The sequence below is a fragment of the Eleginops maclovinus genome, chromosome 21 (assembly GCF_036324505.1).
Source record: "Eleginops maclovinus isolate JMC-PN-2008 ecotype Puerto Natales chromosome 21, JC_Emac_rtc_rv5, whole genome shotgun sequence".
Taxonomy (NCBI): domain Eukaryota; kingdom Metazoa; phylum Chordata; class Actinopteri; order Perciformes; family Eleginopidae; genus Eleginops; species Eleginops maclovinus.
Genome location: NC_086369.1, coordinates 4,988,406 through 5,007,500, shown reverse-complemented (window position 1 = coordinate 5,007,500; position 19,095 = coordinate 4,988,406). Strand labels below are relative to the sequence as shown.

General features: G+C 39.9%; 1 protein-coding gene across 1 annotated transcript in view; it reads right to left on the bottom strand.

Annotated features, from left to right (window-relative positions):
• LOC134884035 (sodium channel protein type 4 subunit alpha B-like) overlaps nt 1–19,095 on the bottom strand; it is a 125,203-nt gene that overhangs the window by 183 nt on the left and 105,925 nt on the right. Inside the window, exons 25-33 of the mRNA XM_063912631.1 lie at nt 18,207–18,361; nt 17,858–18,031; nt 15,401–15,523; nt 13,130–13,405; nt 9,290–9,343; nt 8,921–9,058; nt 8,334–8,438; nt 7,865–8,135; nt 1–6,641 (exon numbers count right to left, since the gene is read on the bottom strand). The exon at nt 1–6,641 is cut by the window's left edge and continues 183 nt beyond it. Of these exons, the coding sequence (XP_063768701.1) occupies nt 5,344–6,641; nt 7,865–8,135; nt 8,334–8,438; nt 8,921–9,058; nt 9,290–9,343; nt 13,130–13,405; nt 15,401–15,523; nt 17,858–18,031; nt 18,207–18,361 (2,594 nt within the window). The 3' untranslated portion in view covers nt 1–5,343. The remainder of the gene's footprint in view (nt 6,642–7,864; nt 8,136–8,333; nt 8,439–8,920; nt 9,059–9,289; nt 9,344–13,129; nt 13,406–15,400; nt 15,524–17,857; nt 18,032–18,206; nt 18,362–19,095) is intronic.

The window sequence follows — 19,095 nt, the reverse complement described above, 5'->3', positions numbered from 1 at the left end:
TGAGGCACGGCTTTCGCCCTCTTTACACTGAGGTTTCACATGATGTTAACAACGGTTGCAGAGCGAGAGGTCGGAGGAAAACCTAGTAACTTGTTTTGGAAATAGACTTTAAAATTGTATTTTTTAAAGTACTCAGTGCTCAGTGATGGAGTGAAAACACTCTAATGCTTCCTTTTTATCCTTAAGTTCAACATCTTGATTTACAAGGTTTTCATCCAGCAAATATAATGCACACCTGCTTTTTCAGCAAAAACCACAATAACCGTTTGTATCTAGAAACGTCTTATCTCCAACCTTTTTCAACGTGCTTTTTGTGGAAATCTCTGAGGAATTTCCCCAATTTTTTTGCTGGAATAAAGGACAATTCAGGAGGTGTACAATTTGACATAATCTCCCCTCCCTTTTTGGAAAAAGGCAACTTTCTTGAGATATGGGGTTTCTGAGGAACTGATATGAAGCCGGAGAGATTTTAACAACCGTTGTGAAACCAGCTCAGTGTAAACGGGGCGACGTGGTTAATAAGCAGTGAGAGAATGCTTGGAAAAAAGCAAATTAATGACGAGGAAAACAGTAAAAACATCATCGTTATTATCCTCGTACTGTAAATTAGATACAGCATCACTCACTGCCTGTTTACATAACTGATGTATTGCATTTATCACACAGTTTATAGTAACAATAGTAATAATAATGAACAATGAAACTTGTTTTCTGTGCATTTCCTCCGTGTTGATTCCGCAGATGTTTGTCGTTTTATTTTGAAGGTGACAAAGCAGCTTTTGGTTTTGAAACGGGTAAAAGAAGGCAGGAAGGAGCAGAGATTCTCAGTTTGTGTTTTTAACACCCCCCCCCCCCCCCCTCTAATCTTAATTTGGACTCTTCCTAACCCCTGGTAGCACCACATGGACCGACCCACAGCTCAGAGCAAAGTTGGTAGTTTTCCTCCAAAATAAGATTTTTTTGCTTTAATTTTTCAAAATCTCAACAGGAAGTAAAGTGACAGATCTTCGTTTCCTGCGCAGACATGTTGGGGGTTATTTTGAAGGTTTTTCCCGCCAGTAGTGTCGTGGAGTGTAGTTCATGTACCGAGAGCTGATGTTGGAATTCATGTGAACAACTCTGAGCTTCAGACCAGTTTACTGCCCTGACAGTAAAGGCTGTGTTTTTGTGCTCAGTGCAAACCAGAGTCTAAAGCTCCAGATTCACTGAAGTTACACTGTGAGGGAAACGTTGTGCCTGTTGTTCCTCTGCTGTTGCTTAAGAAGTGGTATTGTGAGACATGGTGAAATAGTTTACCCTTTAAATTACAACATTAATCAACTGAACGGGTTACGATTCACTCTTGAAAAACATTGCTTTTCCCACATTCCTCAACGGAGAATGAAAATAGAGAAAATCCAGGTTTAACAACACCAAATCCATAGCACATTTATCCAGTTGTTTGCTGACTATTACCCCAAAACAGGCCTTTTCTTATATAATCTGCTTGTGCAGGTCACTGCAAGTCCGTGCATTGGACTGTCTATGCAGAAGTTGAAACAGTAAGATTTGAGTTCAAATGCATGTGTTTAAGAAACTTTAAAGTTGCTAAACTTGGCCACATTACTTCCATTCCACAGAAATTAGGATGAAACTAGGTGAGTAACTGGTAAATGAATGGTCATTTTGTTGGTAAAGTACTCCTTAAAGATAGTGCTGCCAATTTCCACCATTGGCCCCTCACAGTACTGCAGGACAAATTCCCCTAAATCCCCCAAACGGGGTCTCTTGTTACCTGTTTAAACACAAAAATGCACTTTTTCCCCTGCAGTCTTTAGCGAATCTGAAGCTTTTTGATCTTTTCAAAGTAAAAAATAGAGAACCAAATCAGCCAGTCAGCTCTCTGTGCTGTTTGTTCGACAACTTTACGAGGAAGAGTCACAGCGGTGATGGAGGGGGACGAACCTCGTTCAATATTAAAAAGCATAAGAATCATTTCAGAAATCAGCCAACCGACCAGTCAAATAATCACTCAGTTAAGAAATGAAAGCCTCAACCAGTCTGCCGATCAAGCACTTTATCAATCAACCAATGAACGCATGGCTTGGGGTGTGGGGTTCTTATGTAGCAGGCACACTCTGGGTCTATTGCTACTGAAAACAGCCCTTCAGCACAACTGCAACCTGAAATACGCCTCGCAGCAGAGTTCAGCAGTGTCTTAAGTATTTACCTAGTTTATATGGTTGTCTATTCTCAATAGAATCTAGTAGAAATAGAGTCCAGGCGCTGCCAGTAAAACGGATTTTTTTTGATTTGTTTTTGTTACTTTTCTAAAGTCTAGTAAAGCGCTTAGTAAAGATCCCTCGGGTGACCACAACAACAGAGACAGAGAGAGAGAGGTTGTTCGAAATATTGAGATCAAAGCAGACTGTACACACACACTTTGACACTTCATCTTAATAAAAACAAGCGCAAACACGGCTCCACATCGGCCTCATGACACTGTATGCACCTGCACCGTGTTTTTGTGGCAAACATTCCTCCTCAGATTCATACAGTGAGAAAACTTCAGTAAAGTCAAATGTTTTCCACTTAGAAGTGTATCGGCAAACCATTATTGCTAGACGCGCCCCTTTGTTTTTTGTTTCTCTGTGCAAAATGGACAAAGAGCTGTCTTTCTGGATGCAGCTAAAGCGTGCAAAAATAATAAAAAAGACTATCTTTGAAATAAAGCAATCAATCAGAAAAAACTAAATAAATAAATCAATAAATTACAAGATGATTTGAATAGAAGAGTGTCTTTTCAAAATGGGATATCACTTTGATATCGATCATTTGTATTCATGTAAAAGGCTATAATATTTATACTGTATAGACAACTGTTCTCTGGGTTTACCTGCCCCAGTAATTTGTAAAACCATGCATACATTTTTTTAAATAAGAAATTAAACTTCCAAATAGGAATCCGAATGTATTCACTTCTTCCCTCACATCTGAAAAGAAACTCTTCGTAGAATTTTACAGAAAAATAAAAGCTTCAAGCTTCAAGCGTCACGTCAGTGTTCTGGAAAACTTGCTCAGCAGCGGCCATTTTTAAATGACTCCTGGGTCTATTTTGGTTTAACACAGACAAACCCTGTTTGACTAGGACCTGCGTATTTTCCCGATGGCCAGCTCTTCCAATGGACCATTCACAAAATCCTATTGTCTGAAAAGGTTTGGTTTTCTGAGAGCCTGTTCACTCTAAACATTTCATGCATTTTCTAAAAAATGTGTCTCTATTTTTTGGGAGTCTGGGCTCTCGACAGATGGGTCTCATCCTGTCAACAGGGCATTTTTTGAGGAATTGGGCTTTCGGAATAATGGGCCTTTGGAACATAGTTATGGCACTTTGTTTTTCTTGAGCATTTGTTGTTCATTCTTAAGATATTTTTTCTGAAAATGTTTTGGTCTAAGCAAGCCTGAGCTTGTAAAGTAATGGGAAAGTTGCTCCTTAACAATAATATGTCTGGATTTCAATCTGCAGACGCTCATTGGTTTCTGACATTGAATACAAATAGTAGCTGCATAGTTTTGTGTTTTGAAGACAGCTTTTTTTCCACGACACTGGTGACGTAATGAAAGCTAAATTATGAAGATCAGCGCAAGCTTTTCATAAATGAAACATGTCAAATCCTGATGCTGATGTGCTGAGTTGATTGTCACACTCCGGTCATGGCCAGTCGACACCTCAAATATCCTAAGCTTATTTAGCCTCCAGACTTTGGTTTAAGATCTTGTGTTTGCCGAGCCCAATCCAAACCAGACGGATAGATAATGACAGTGGGTGATTTGTCAAAAAAGCCGTTTTGACTTTATTGGTGGAATTATAAAGCCTGACGCGTACTGAGTAATATATACTTGCATGAATATATTTCTTTGTTCAGTCGGTAAAATGCTAAGACTGAAGGTTTGTTGTAGGCTTAAACTTATTTTTATTATTTGCATCTTCGCCAAGCTTGTCTCAAACCAACAGTCTGGTCCTTTTAACTACATTTAACATTATTTACCCTACTTTGAAGTGAAATCAACCTGAGGATTTATGATATGAACGTCTGTCACAAATCAATTAGCATTTTTCTTTAGCAAAGCTTAATCAAATTTGTATTTTGATAAAGGAGCATAAGAATCATTTCAATTGATAAACTAGGGTTTAATGGTATTTACTAAAGACACTTTTATTCTTGCCAAATCCAACGTCATGGATTAGCTTTCACTACAAGCCTACTAACCTTTTCTTTTAATGCAATGTATTAATGCAGCTGGAATATGAGTTTTTGGTTCCACTTTGTTCGTGAAGTTTGAGAAGGACTTTTGGACAAATCACCCAGTGGCGAAAAAACTGACATAAAAGAAGATGTTCACCACCAGGGCAAAACACATGTTGCAAGAGTCCAAGAGTGTGTAGAAAATCTCATTGTGCACTTGTATTCATTTTCTTTTGGTGTTATCTCAAAGGGTTTCAGAGGAAAAATAAATACATCCCTGGCCCCTTTTTCAATGTGTCTTTGCCCAGGTGTGGTAAAGTGACAGCACATGTAAACTTAAAGTGCAAAAAACAGATGAAGTTGCTTTTCAGGTTTTTAGTTTGTATCCTGACCGCACCCTCTCCTCTCGTCCATTACAGCGTGGTACTTCAACCACTCTCTCAAGGCTAGTGCCAATCTGAAATCGAAAGAGAGATACTGCTTTTTATGGTCAACTTACTCTAAAAAATATAAAAAATAGTAATAATCGTACCGCTATTAAAAGACTGGTAACATCAACAAAGTTATACTTTTTACTACGAAAACATTTGTTAAAATTCATCGCTTTCCCTCCTCTCTCGAGTCTCAGTCAGTCAGAAAGTTTCGAGAAACACCACCGGGAACACCGCCCTCCTATGGCCAGGCAAACTCTGAGAATATTGATCAATTGCGGGAAGGCACAAACCCCCCAAGGCCAATAAATGATGGATACATCTGATATAGTTGTAACTGAGGTCAAAGGTCAGTCATTTTTTTCCCGAACCCTCGACTCCAGTTGAATGATCCCAGAGGTCGAAGGGATCTTGTGTCTTTTACTCCAACAAAGGCAGATGGGGTTTTCCTCTCAGTCTTTGCAGTTCCCTTTGAGAAACTCCCAAAGTGAGCCCAGGAATCCCCACAGGGAACAGGAAATAACATTAAAGGTAGTAAATATTCCTCTGTGTTTGCTCCTTTAAGCAACTCCTCCTAGCTCATAGCTTCCCTTTGCCGTCTTCCTCAGCGTTTCTCAGCTATGGTACATTCAAACAAAGGAACAAACCCAAACCTAGGATTTTTTTGCTTTTGCTTCCGCTTCCCGCTATGGAACGGCGTCCTGCTGTCTGTCCAACGAGGGTAATTGTTCGTTCGGTTCGCTGCCCTGTGTGTCAACGGCAGTAGTATCTGTCTTTGCGGCGAGCGGGTGAAATATCTCCGATGTGGCTCGCGTCACACTGTCGTAGGATGGCGGGGAAGAGGTTGCGGAAATAGTCTCAGAGCGCTCCATTCCTATTAAACTCGAGCCATAGTTTTCCCTCATCATGGCGGCAATCAACCCTTCTTTCTCAGGCGCTTCCTCCACAAATACCCCCTCGCTTCCTTCTTCTCCTTCCTCCCCCACATGCCGAGGTGTCGTGATCTGGCGGTACAAGTAAGAGGCGGCCTTCAGCTGCCGCCGAACCAGGTGCCTCCGATAGCACCTTTGGATCACGGCGGCGGACACGTCTTCCTGTTTTCGCCTCAAAGTGGTTGTGATCGGCTCGTAGGAGATCTTTGATGGGTTTGCCATCATGAACTTCTCCTCCATCTGCTGCTTTAGGGCGTCCATCTCACCTGATTCGCCCAGGACGCGCTTTGTGAATGCAAAGAGGATGTCCAGGCAGTGGATCTTATCCCCGCTCACCATGGGAAGGTCCATAGAGATGAGTTTGATCTTATTAGGCTTGCTGATGCGCAGAGGCTCTGACAGCGAGTCGGCAAAATCGGACAACTTTGCGTATTCAATGAACTGCGTGGCCTCGGAATCGAACTTCTCCCAAACCTCGTAGAACATCTCAAAGTCGTCCTCACTCAGCGGCTCCGTGCTCTCCTCTGTGGCCACGCTGAAGTTCTCCAGGATGATGGCGATGTACATGTTCACCACGATGAGGAAGGAGATGATGATGTAGGTCACGAAAAAGGTGATGCCCACCGACGGGTTGCCGCAGTTTCCCTTTACTGTGGTGCCCGTGTGGGGAATGCTGGCGTTGCATTCCTCGGGCGAGTTGTTGAGGATGGGGCTGAGGAGAGCGTCCCACCCCGCGGAGGTGGTGATCTGGAACAGACAGATCATGCTGTTCCCAAATGTCTCGAAGTTGAACATGTCATCGATGCCTGACTGGCGCTTCACGTAGGCAAAGTTCGCCATGCCAAAAATTGCGTAGATGAACATAACAAGGAAGAGGAGGAGCCCGATGTTGAAGAGCGCAGGGAGGGACATCATGAGGGCGAACAATAACGTCCGGATGCCCTTTGCGCCTCGGATGAGCCGCAGAATACGTCCGATACGAGCCAACCGGATCACTCGGAAAAGCGTGGGTGACACAAAGTACTTCTCAATGATGTCTGCAAGCACGATACCTGAAAAACAGAAAAAGGAATAAATAACAAAATCCTGTGTTTGGCATTCCACTTGGATTATACAGTTGTGTTAGCGTGTGGAGAGTGTCATTAATATACAAATGATAATTGAGTGAACTAGTCCTTAAATAGGACTTTTACAGGGTCTCTTGCACAATGTGTATCTGCAGAGACACACAGGAGGAACTAAATGGGCTAAATCGATTGACTGAGGACTATTAGTTTATCTTCTTTTATTTGAGGACATTCCTGTGAGTTACATCACCTAAAAGCTCTCCGTTCGGATGTTTCCGTCTTTATGATTACAGCGTGAGTGATTGGATGTGCAGAAGTGAGCTGTGTCTGCGCACTAACAGCGAGTCAAACACCGTAACTCATCCGTCTCCTCCCTGTTACCCCGACGTGATAAACCAGACCCCCCCATGCCTCCATCTTTCCCCCGTCTCCCTTGCTGAGTTATTGGTGATGAGCAGGGGGGAGTCGAGAGGGAATCACCATTGCGCCGTACATCACCCCCCTCCTCTTCTGACACCTCCCTGCCTCACTCACACACACACACACTCTGGTTTAACAGGTCAATCACGTTTGATTTGTCCACAGGGAGCGCCCTCTGGCAGGTCTGATTGCTGCTGTTACCTTCACCTCCCCCGGGCCACACACACACTTAATTACACACATACACACACACACACACACACACTGGCCTGTCACAACACTGATAGCTAAATTACCTGCTTAGGTTGGTGTGTGTATCATGTGTGTTTGAAGTGTCTGTGTGGTATGAGCACACAGGACCTTGGTGCAGGGGAACATCAAGGCCAGCTTTTTTTGATGGACACCTTACTGCCAGATCATTCTGAGGCACACATGCACAGATGCACGCACGCCCGCACAGGCGCGCTGTGCTCTATATAATCAGTGGTGGAGGAAGTATTCTGATCTTTTGCTGTAAAAATAATAATAACAATATAATGACTAATTATAATCACCGTAAAAGTGAACTGTAGAACAATTATCAAGGCATAAAACGAGGGTCTAAGCACAGACTGCGACATTTGTGATGTTGGGATACACTATCAACCTTTATTGCATTGATTAATAAAATACAGTAAATCTGTTCTCATGTCATGTTTTGTAGAAAATATTGGCATGTGCTAATAATACTCAATCTTCTGAGATTTTTGCCCTCTGGATACTGTGTTTTTCTTCGCTGTTTTTCTCACCGACGATGGAGAGGATAACGACCACGAAGTCGAAGATGTTCCAGCCGACGGTGAAGAAGTAGCAGCGCAGCGCCACAATCTTGACGAGGCACTCGAAGGTGAAGACGATGATGAAGGCCAGGTTGATTTTGTTCAGGATGTATTCCATTTGCGGGGACTGCTCGTCCGTCTCCACCATCATGGTGATCATGTTGAAGAGGATCAGCACCATGATGATGATGTCGAAGGCCTGCTTCCCCGCCAGGTCGAAGAAGAAGCCCTGCACAGAGTTCTGCACAGAAACACTTTGAATCAACTTTCAGTTCATGTTTCTTGTTTGTAATGTAGGCTGTTTTTCCTTCTTGTTTTCAGTTTAATACATTTTTATTTTGCATTATTGGCTGAGGCGAGCCTTTATTCCTAACTTTCTCTGATCAGGAGGTCTATTAATAAAAGTAAGAGCTTTTTAGACGATAAACTGTGCTGGTACCGTAGGTCTGGGGATGGGTTTCTGAGGTTTTTTGGAGCCGAGTTTCTTCATGGCGTTGTAATATTTTTTCTGCTCCTCCGTCATGAAGATGTCCTGTCCTCCTAAGTAAAGAAACAAACAGCAAAGACTCTGTTATTTTACATGCGCACGGAAACTAAATTTAGGTAATAAAATGTGTTAACATTTGTGCGAGCAAAGCCCTTTGTTTTTCTACGGTTATCCAGCCCGTGTGCTTGGGGCTCTTCAAAATAAAAGGCACTCTAAAAAGTGGCCTGAATTAGTGACCACAGTAAGAGAGACATATGTCTTTTGTGTGCAGTCTTAGCTCTTAAATTTAACCACGTGATAAATGGGAGCAAAAACAAAAGTGTTGAGTTAATATTTTTGATGTGCACAGATGTATTTATATGTGGTCCATTGGTCTTTTCACAATAGTTCAGTCAATTCTAAACTATGAGCGTCATTAAAAGAGAAATAGGTCTGTTATGCTCATATAAAAAGCATCAGTGTGAAAACACACGTCTTTGTGTATTAATTATTATGCTTTGTTATTGTTAGTATTTCTCTTTTCCCTGTGTGCTACTCATCTTTCGTTTCTGCTGGTTGAAGTTGTCAATGATGACTCCAATGAAGAGGTTGAGGGTGAAGAAGGAGCCAAAGATGATGAAGATGACGAAGTAAAGGTACATGTACAGATTGATCTCTTTGATGGGCTGCTCTTCCACCTGACAGGAAATTAGAGCATTTAAAAAAAGGAATACACATCCTTCTGTACATCATATTGACCTTCAATGTTATTGACTCATTTTACAAAATGATAGTCTGTTAATCTAATATTATGACTTTTCATTAACGGATCAATTTATATTAAAAACAGGCAAAAACAAATCACATAACAGACACGCACAGTATGATGACACACACCAACACATTCAAATAAAGAATCTTTGACTTACAGCTCGTGAATCCACCGCTGCATACATGATATCCATCCAGCCTTTGAAGGTTGCCTTTAAAACAAACACACAGAAATACATAAAAACTGTACCAGCTGTGGATATAATGAATATCACATACATCCTTTCTTGCAGTGGTGGTAAAATAACAGGATAAACTAAAAAGCGTCAATGCTCCTCTAAAATCTGATGTGTCATTATAAAGGGTACAACTACACTTCTAATTGTGCATCCATCATTCAAATGTTTTTATATGGAAAAGAAGAATGAAACAAAGTGTCCATGTTATTTTGTCCATATAGAGCATGTGAATTTCAGCCCTTTTGTAAAACATTTCTGCAGAAAATTGCTACTGTCTGCGTCTTTGTGTAAAATGTGAGTTTCTCTGCTCCTGCGCCACCAAGACGACGCGCTGCTCACTTCCAGCACTTAAAGTGAGAAAGTGAACAAAAGCCACTCTCTCCTTTTAGCAGGAAATTAGACGCTATGGAAACAGGGCCGCTGTTTTGATCAATGAAGGATCAACACGCCCTTAAATGGACTTCCTTCCTCAGAAACACTTTATTCTGAGGGGGCGCTTGCTGTCCATCAATCACACCTGAAACCAGCCCATCACCACGGTTACCACCTGTTGATATTATGTTCTGTGGGATGTGAGAGAAAGGTTGTACGCTGTAAAAGATGACCAGCTCAGACAGGCTTTTATTTTTAAAGGATGGATTTAGGTGAATACTTATATATCCTTCATTGAACCAGGTAAAAAGTATCACTGAGATTAACATGTATTTTTTGAGAGTGCAGCAGGAACAATGTTCACTTCTTTAAGGTGCATTTTCTGCTACCTGTTTTTGATTTACAGATTCAGATGAACAGAATGATCTAATAATACGAACTATATTTCTGAAACTGCTTTTAATACATTTGTACTTTGATAAAGTGAACTTTTGAATGTGTAGGGGACTTTTTATTTTCAAACGTCATCATGGTTGTAAGAAATGCTTCCTCCACAATAATCAATAGTATGTGTTTTTTGTAGTTTGCATGTATTCACAACAGTTTAACCCACAGGTCTATGTACTGTATATATGTCTGTTTTAATGGTGCTTTGGCAACACTGTGTGTCATTACGGTCATGTCCATTCAACTATTGAATACTTTTTAAATTTCAGTCAGAAACAGAGCTGACAGCACAGAGTCACAGACGTCCACACATCCTCTCTCCCTGAATATCTTTTCCTGTTTTCTTCTTACTCTGCTTTTTATCTCTATTTTTTGCAGCGTGGAGTTATTTCCAGATGCTGATGGAGGGGTTGCTCCCGCCAACTGTTGCCGTGCGACAAGCCAAACACGATGAGAGCGACATGTTGCCTTGGCAACTCTCAAGTTTATCTCCCCTTGATATCCTCATTTTTTTATTTTCTTATCAGCACTTTATTTATTCCTACATCACCAATGTCAAAAATATATTCTGATATACGTGTTTTCTTTTAGGTCATATATTTAATCATTTTAATAATAGTCAAACATTCACAGAACGGGCAGAACATTTCTTCTTTTAAATAAAGACAGACAAAAAAAACAATTGGCAAACAAACAAATCAATGAACTAAGAGATGGTGGTGATGAGTCGGGTTTCTCCTCTCTAACAAACATTTAAGACTTCATCATTTCTACATCCCATTTATAGTGTTTTTTTTTACCTTTGTCCCTCCATTTTCTGACTTCTCCTCCCTAACTCCCCCTCCTTATACTCTTCTCTCATCATCATTGTTTCCTTCTTTCCATTTGCAGTAAAACATTTCTTCCTCCATGCTTACTTTCCTCCCTCCATCTCTATTTCCCTCCCACTTGGCTGCAGTCGCTCTAAAAATAAAAGCCTCTCAGACGCTGATTGATTGGAGGCTCTCAGGACGCCAAGGTGGGCGACAGAGAAAGGGGAAGAAAAGAGGGAGAGAAAAGGAGCAGAGGAAGGAAAGAAAGCATAGAGAGAAAGGGAGCAGAGGAGAAGTTGCATTGCCTTCTATGCGTGGCTTTGTCCATGCTCTGCTTAATAACAGATGATGAGAGAGGGAGTCAAAGCAAGAAATGGACGAGGAAAGGGAGGAAAAATATATTATAGGCTGGAAAGCAACTGAGAAAAATATAGAAAAATAAATGATATCAAAGAAAAAAAAACAAGACAGAGAGAGTATGAATATTAAGATGATCAATAATGAAGGATAACACGTAGAAAAGTTCAGTGAGCCTCTATAAGTAGTACAAGTTATTAAGAAAAGGTATTTGTAATTTATTTATTAGTAGTAGTTATTTATTAGAATTGCTTTTCTATTATTATTTGTATTTTTATCATTAACCTTTTGCGTATTGCATTTATTTATTTATTAAATGTATTTATTTAGACTATATTTCTCAACAGATTTACATCACATTTATATTCAAGTGTCTTTCCAACTGTATCATGTTGATTTATTGCATTTTACTTTCTTTAACAAATGAATATGTTCTCTCTTATAAATACATGTTCAATGTTGATTCAAGTTGAGTAATGAAATCTAACAAAGAAGGACGAGAGAAGCCAGTGGAAATAACTGAAATGTAACATGACAAATGGAGACAAAGAGAAAGAGAGGGAGGGAGACGTGGAAAAGTCAGAGCGACAAGAACAGGTGTGGGAGGAAAATTAAGATGAAGACAGCAAATGGATGGAAGGAAAGAAAAGAGGGTGAGAAGGGTGAGAAAAGTCAATCCTCCCACGGATACACTCAGATTTAATTTGAACTTGAGTTGTCGTGCAGGAGGAGTTTTCTCTGCTCTTTATTTCAAAACAGACGCTTTTGAAATATTTTTGGACAACCGAGCCATCTTCACCTGCAGCCAGAATAATACGTTATACTTATTCAATACTACAGTGTAGCAATACTCAGTAAAAGGCATGCCTTTATGTAAGTGCATCAGGGTTATTTTTGTTACATTTGTTATTATTTTTCTACTTTTTTTGCTATCAAGGGATGGATTCTTTATTTTTTTCTGATATTTTTCTAAATGTTTCTTTTAATTATTGTTCTTACTGTTATTAATACTATTATTATTATTATTATTATTATTATTATTATTATTATTATTATTATTATTATTATTTATTTCTATTCGGAATATGGGAAGATCATACAATAGGTTCAGCTCATTTTAATTGCTAATATACTACTGGGTCATTTGATTGAATTGATTAATTATTATATTTTGTAGTATTTATCTAAATCTGCAAAATAACTAGATGAAGTGCAGTCAAAACTACAATATTCACCTCTGAGATGTAGTCCATCAGAAGTAAAAGAAGAATGAAGACACAGGAAATGGAAATACTCAGGTAAAGTATAAGTGCCTCAGAATTGTACATGGAAGTGTGTTCAAGCGAACAGTGTGTTCAGCAGTGTTCGTTTCTGTCTTTCAGTCTCAGCCCACGCTGCAAATTAAGCCCTGCAGGTGTTTAAAGTGCCTGAACGCAACTCAAAATGCAGCATATGAATCATGAGTCGCTTTTTCCCAGTAACAAAAAACCCGTGACAGTTTTCTATTCTCTCATTATATTATGTATTAGATATTTAGTCTATTAAAAAAAAAGATGTTGCATCAAAAATCGAAATGATCTGGAAATACACGGTTTTCACTCGGAGGGGATTTAGTGCAGCAAAAAGTACAATATCTAACTTTAAGATATCGTTTAGTTACCAGTTCAAAGTAAACTGGAAACAATAAACCTTAACCACCATGTTTGTGCTTGTTGTTAGGAGCTTTGGATGAAAATGGAAAAATGGAAACAGATGAATCACAGTTCCTCACCACTTGCAGCAGAGCCAGGTACCCCGCCCCCACGTTGTCGAAGTTGACCTTGACCTTGGTCCAGTAGTAGAGCGAGGTGTCGTTGAGTGCCTCGCACTCTGACTTGTTGTTGATGAAGGCTGACTCGTATATGTGACCTGTGCGGTTGACGCAGCGTCCAAACTTGCCGGCAAACAGGTTGACGCCCATGATGCTGAAGATGAGCCAGAAGATGAGGCAGACGAGCAGCACGTTCATGATGGAGGGGATCGCCCCGATCAGAGCGTTCACCACCACCTGCGGGCGAAAAACACTGTCACACACACAAGACACTGCCTCACACAAACACACACTCTCTAGTTGGTTTCGTTAAGGCAGAGTCTTCAACAAATGTCAGGCCAGGGAACGTGGACCCCCTACTACAAATTAGCTTTAATTAAGTTAGCTAATCAAGTTAAACAAACATTTGGTGACATTTTTAATCCAAACTGTGAACTTTGCACACTTCTGCACAATACTACATCTATAAACTGCACAGTTCTTCCACTTTTAAATTCTTGAATGTCTTATTTTTTTATTTTCAGTCATTATTTCCTATTTTTTTATATATTTATTTACAGTTTACAATAATTTAATGGCCCAGCTGAAGTTAATCTGAGGATTTGTTGAAGATCCATGCTTTCAGGACACAAAGTTTCCAGTTGTTCTAGTTTAACTTGCAAAATATTTGTCTAATAACAGTACGTACTTTACATTTGAAGATTTTTTCACATAAAACACATCAAATAGTAAAAATGCAGCTGAAACAATAAGTCCAATATATAGCAACACATTTAAAAGTAGTGATGAAGTAGGGCTGAGTCAGGCTGGAGAGTAAAGTGCTTTCTGATTTATGTCTGACTTTATACAAGCTTTCAAGTTGGATTGATTTTAAACTTTAAACTACAGCTTGGAAACATAGCTTATTCTCACATATTATTCAGACATAAAGAATTTTCCATCAAGGAGTTTATTTTACTGACTGTGGTGTCATGTAGATTTGGTGGTAGTATTTTCAGATTTATGGAGTGATACCAAGAGATATCCAAAATCACTTCTGTAAGAAACTTTGAGTAATATGTCCCCAAAAATAATTATCCTAAAAACATTTTGAAGTTTCTTCCTTGTAATTTGGTTTAATAAAAATAAAAAACTCTGGATCTGAACAAACTTTCCTTCTAATATTATTGTATTTTTGGGGAGAAATAATTTTCCTCTCCCTCCTCCTACTCAGAGTGAGAGCTGAGTCACCCAACGACCTTACTAAACACAAAAAAACAGTCGACCTGCCACTCCAGACCTCCTCACTGTGTCCACAATGCACTGCTTCTACCCAGAATCCCCTGCTGAGTGAGCAGTAGAGCATTTTGCAAAATGGCACCAGAGCTAATCGTATTAACCGGACAAAGAGGAGAGGGCACGATCATGGGAGAGTAAAGCTCAGACTTACTTCCCAGCGTGCAACACAGAGTCAGCGTCCTGCAAACCTTTCACATCTCACCTTTTTGCTTAAAGTTTAGTTTCTTACTGGTGCAGTTTAAATGCATGAGCTCAAATATGAAATACTAAACAGAACGTTTGCATGAACTGTCATTTTTTCGAAAACCTGAGTACTTGGTTTGGGGTTGTTTTTTAAAACCTGTTTCTCAGTACATTTCCTGCAGGACACTGACTCTGGGATATAGTAATACTGATGGATGAGACAGAAACAAAAGCAGAGCAGTCTCGAGGTTTCCCTCTCTGAAGCATTCAAATATTAAATACTGATTATTCTGAAAGAGAGGAAGCTTCACAAAAAGCTGCACGGAAACACTGACAGGAAGTAACGAAATGAGCCAATCAGAGAGCATGAAATAATGACAGTACAGGTGAGATGTTCGAGGATAAAACACACACACCTTGGTAACAGAATGTTTTTGTAAATCATCTTTACAGCCTGTCCATTGAGTAATGAATAACAATGTAAAGATATTTTTAAAAACAAGTTACATTTACATTTTTTACAAAGCGATTTTAGATTAATCCATAATGAAAGAAGCTCCACCTACAACAGCAAAACCCAGCTTTTACATGAATCTGAGATACCCTAGTAATATAAGAATCTCATATGTTCTACTCTATATACTCAAACAACATTATACTAAACATTTTGCAGGAAATATACGGTACCTAGTATTTCCTTGCGTGGTATTTATACTGTCCTTGCCGTAATGGACGCCCAGGTGTGTTTGTTTTATTAATACTGACTCTTACCCTCATGCCTTCAAATCTGGAGAGGGCTCTGAGGGGCCGCAGGGCGCGCAGTGTACGCAGGGACTTGATGGCAGCGAAATCTGAGTAACCCAAAGTGTTGGCCACCAGACTGACCAACGACACCTGCAGGAGAGAGAAATAGGGGGGAATAAAGGTAGAGTGGATAGAGAAATACAGAGGGAAAGACAGGAGGAGGAGAAGACAGAAGCAGGGTGGTTAACTTCTACTCTAATAAAGACAGAGAGGACAGATGACGTCAGAGCTGTGGATTTGAGGAGAAAACATGTGGGGTTAGACTATCAGCTGACTCCTGCAGGAAAGGGAGTAAATAGAGTTAGTCTCCTATTTAATGACAAATTGAAGTATGACCTGTGAAAAAAAGGGGAAAAGTGAATCTGTGTGGACAAAGAAATTGTGTTAATATTCCTCTTTGACGTCCAAATAAACTGAATGTATTCAAACTTTGGAAAAGAAGAGGTTGATAGCTTTGTTTTTCTGTGAGAAATTATGCAGATTAAGAAGTATTTAGGGCCACTGACATTTTAACCCTGTTTTGGATGTGAGGACCATTTGGATAATATGCAAAATAACTTTAGAAATTGTGAGAAGGGGCTGAAAGGATTTTGAAATGATGATTTTGAGACTGCAACACCCCAAACACCTTCAGAAAAGGAGTCTAAAATCTTATGTTTTCTCCAGTAGCAGGAAATGGATAATTATAACCGATAAAATATAGTCCCAGTAACCCCCTCCAGCCTGCTCAGCCCGACCACGTGTGTGCTTGATTTTCCAGCCCGGGCAGCAGGAGGGTGGCGCTTACCCTGATACCAGCGAGGCGGGACGCGGCCCGGAGAGGACGCAGGGCCCTGAGGGTCCTCAGCACTCGCATGGTGGATAGGTGTTCCAAAGACAGGAGGTGAGCCAGCTGACCCAACACTGAGATCTACAGGTCACACATTTAAACATTACCCACCACTAAAGGACAGAAAATTAAATGAGCGTTTTAGGGTTCCGTATTTCCTTAAATATGACCACACATTTATCAGGAAAAGCCTTTGAAACTGTGAAAGCATTATTCTGTTCAGTTTCTACACGTCCTGTTGCTTTCAGTTCACAATAAAAGCACATCAGGGTCAGGGAAGACCTTAGCGATGAGCAGAAAGTGTTGAGTTTCTATGACACTGAACAAAATGCAGCCGGTTATTCATGATTGAAATGAATGAAAAACAGTACTTGAGTGGGGAGTTTGACATTTTGTTGATGGAAAATGATGCTGTGGAAATAGCAACTAAAAAAGCAACTAAAAAATACTAGTTAGAACAGGAGCAGATTAGAAAACATTAAGACTAAATTCTCCCAATTTCATCCTTTCATTTATTATTTTGTCTCAATGTACATTTTTGGATCGATATTATTTCTGAAACTTCAAGTTGTTTCAATACTAATTTTCTAATCCTGACTCCAAATAACCTTAAATACAAATATTGTCATTTTTAATGAATACATTTATTTATTTGATAGTGAAAATATGCTATGATCATCAGGATAACATATAAGAAACACAAATGCTGGACTTCTGTGTCTGTATCGGTAATATCGGCAAGAATAAAATCCTGTATTTTGAAAATACTTCCAAATGTCAAACTGCAAAACATTTTTAAAAATCATCCAATTTTGAGTTTTTTGTTTTGAAGAATTTGACAATCAGGTTATGTCCATTGAGTTTGAAATGTGTTTTTTGTCCCCTCTACTCGTGGCTTGAAATCTGTTGAATGCAGACTTAAGTGAAAGATATGTGTCCTTCAGTCTCTATTAATATCACTCTGCTCAGTTTTTGTCTCAGACATTCATGTTTAAACCTCTGTGACTCAACTCATCTCTCTCTTCAGGCCACTGCAGTCAAATAAAAACGTCACAACATTTAAGAGGACGGCCAGGCGGAAAACACACAGAAACCCGGAGAAAGACACAAAGCTTTCATATGCATGGTGTGTTTCTAAAGTGTGTGTGTGCTGCTCTACCAACACATAATCCGCCACAGAAAAGTGAAAGAGAGAGAGTGTGTGTGTGTGTCCGAATATACCATTGTGTGTGTATGGAGAGGTTAAAAAGCCACGGTTGATTTTCTGCCCTGAAGCTGTTTCTCTCTTTCTTTGTCTGTCTATGTCTCTCGCTCATTTTATTTATAGCGATGCTTTATTTCAGTGAAGCAATTTTCAAGGCTTCAAGAAAACCGTCTGTAACACACACTGCCGAACAACACACTGCCGAACAACACACTGCCGAACAACACACTTGTGTCTTTATAAGTGTGCGTCGATATTAAGTCAGTATTATTTTAAATGAAGTTTTATTTTCTTCACCATCCCTGTTGAATCATCACATTGACAAAAAGTATATTTTAAAGGACAAATAAACAGATCATTTAATGCATTAATAACCAGAAGATGGACTCACGTCTACGATGAGGAAGTCCAGCCAGCACCAGTAGTTGGTGAAGTATTTCTTGAAGCCGTAAGCGAGCCACTTGAGGAGCATCTCCAGGATAAAGATGTAGGTGAAGATCTTATCAGCGTACTCCAGCACCACCTTCACCACCTTCCTCTGCTCGATGTAGATGTCCTCAAAGGCCTACGACAGAGTGAAATGACAGAAAGTATTAAGTGTCAGCAAAAATAAATGATTAAATATGACGTGTCTGCATGGGTGTCTGTGGATTTTGCTGTCTTTCTGTGTGTTGTTTGTGTGTGTGTGTGTGTGTGTGTGTGTGTGTGTGTGTGTGTGTGTGTGTGTGTGTGTTCCTCACCAGGGCTCCGGAGCTCAGCAGGATCATGAAGATGATGAAGGATTCGAACCAGCTGTGCTCTACGATCTGATAACACGTCTTCCTCAGCCTCCACCAGGAACGCCCCGCACCCCCACTCGTGTCCACGTCACAGCACCTGAACCTGGATGTACAGACTGCACACACACACACACACACACACACACACACACACACACACACACACACACACACACACACACACACACACACACACACACACAGACACACACACACACACACGCACACACCAGCAAAAGACAGATACATAGGTGACAATCCTTAACTTTGACAGCAGTCCTTAATTGGATCAATAATGAACATTCAAATACTTTTTGGGTTGCATATTCAATCAGAATAATGATAGAAATATTAATTATAATAATAGCAAAAACATCAATTAAAAAAAACTATAATTATGATAATAATATTATAATTTACAGTAGAAGTAATAAATATATCTTAACATAACAAAATACAGTATAGAGCATCTTTGCGTTTGTACTCACGACAATCCTCTACGTTTTTATCATCGCCATTATTATTCATTCAAAATAAGAAATAATTCAAGAAGAAAAAAAGAATAATAAATAACCCTGACCCATATCTCATTAGAATAATGTGATAATAATCCCCTGGATTCACTTCTCCCCCGTAGTTAAACAACAAGGGACACAAAAAAGCGGGTGTGCTTTAGGGCACGCTGCTATTAGCAGTGCAGCACACATACAGAGGGTCATGTCCGCTTTGTCCTGCAGATGACCCAGAGCATAAAGTGCTCTCTCTATCCTGCAAACATGCAAACAAGCATTATGTCCAGTGTGTGTGTGTGTGTGTGTTTAGAGGCTTGTTGTCTTGCATAACTATTTTG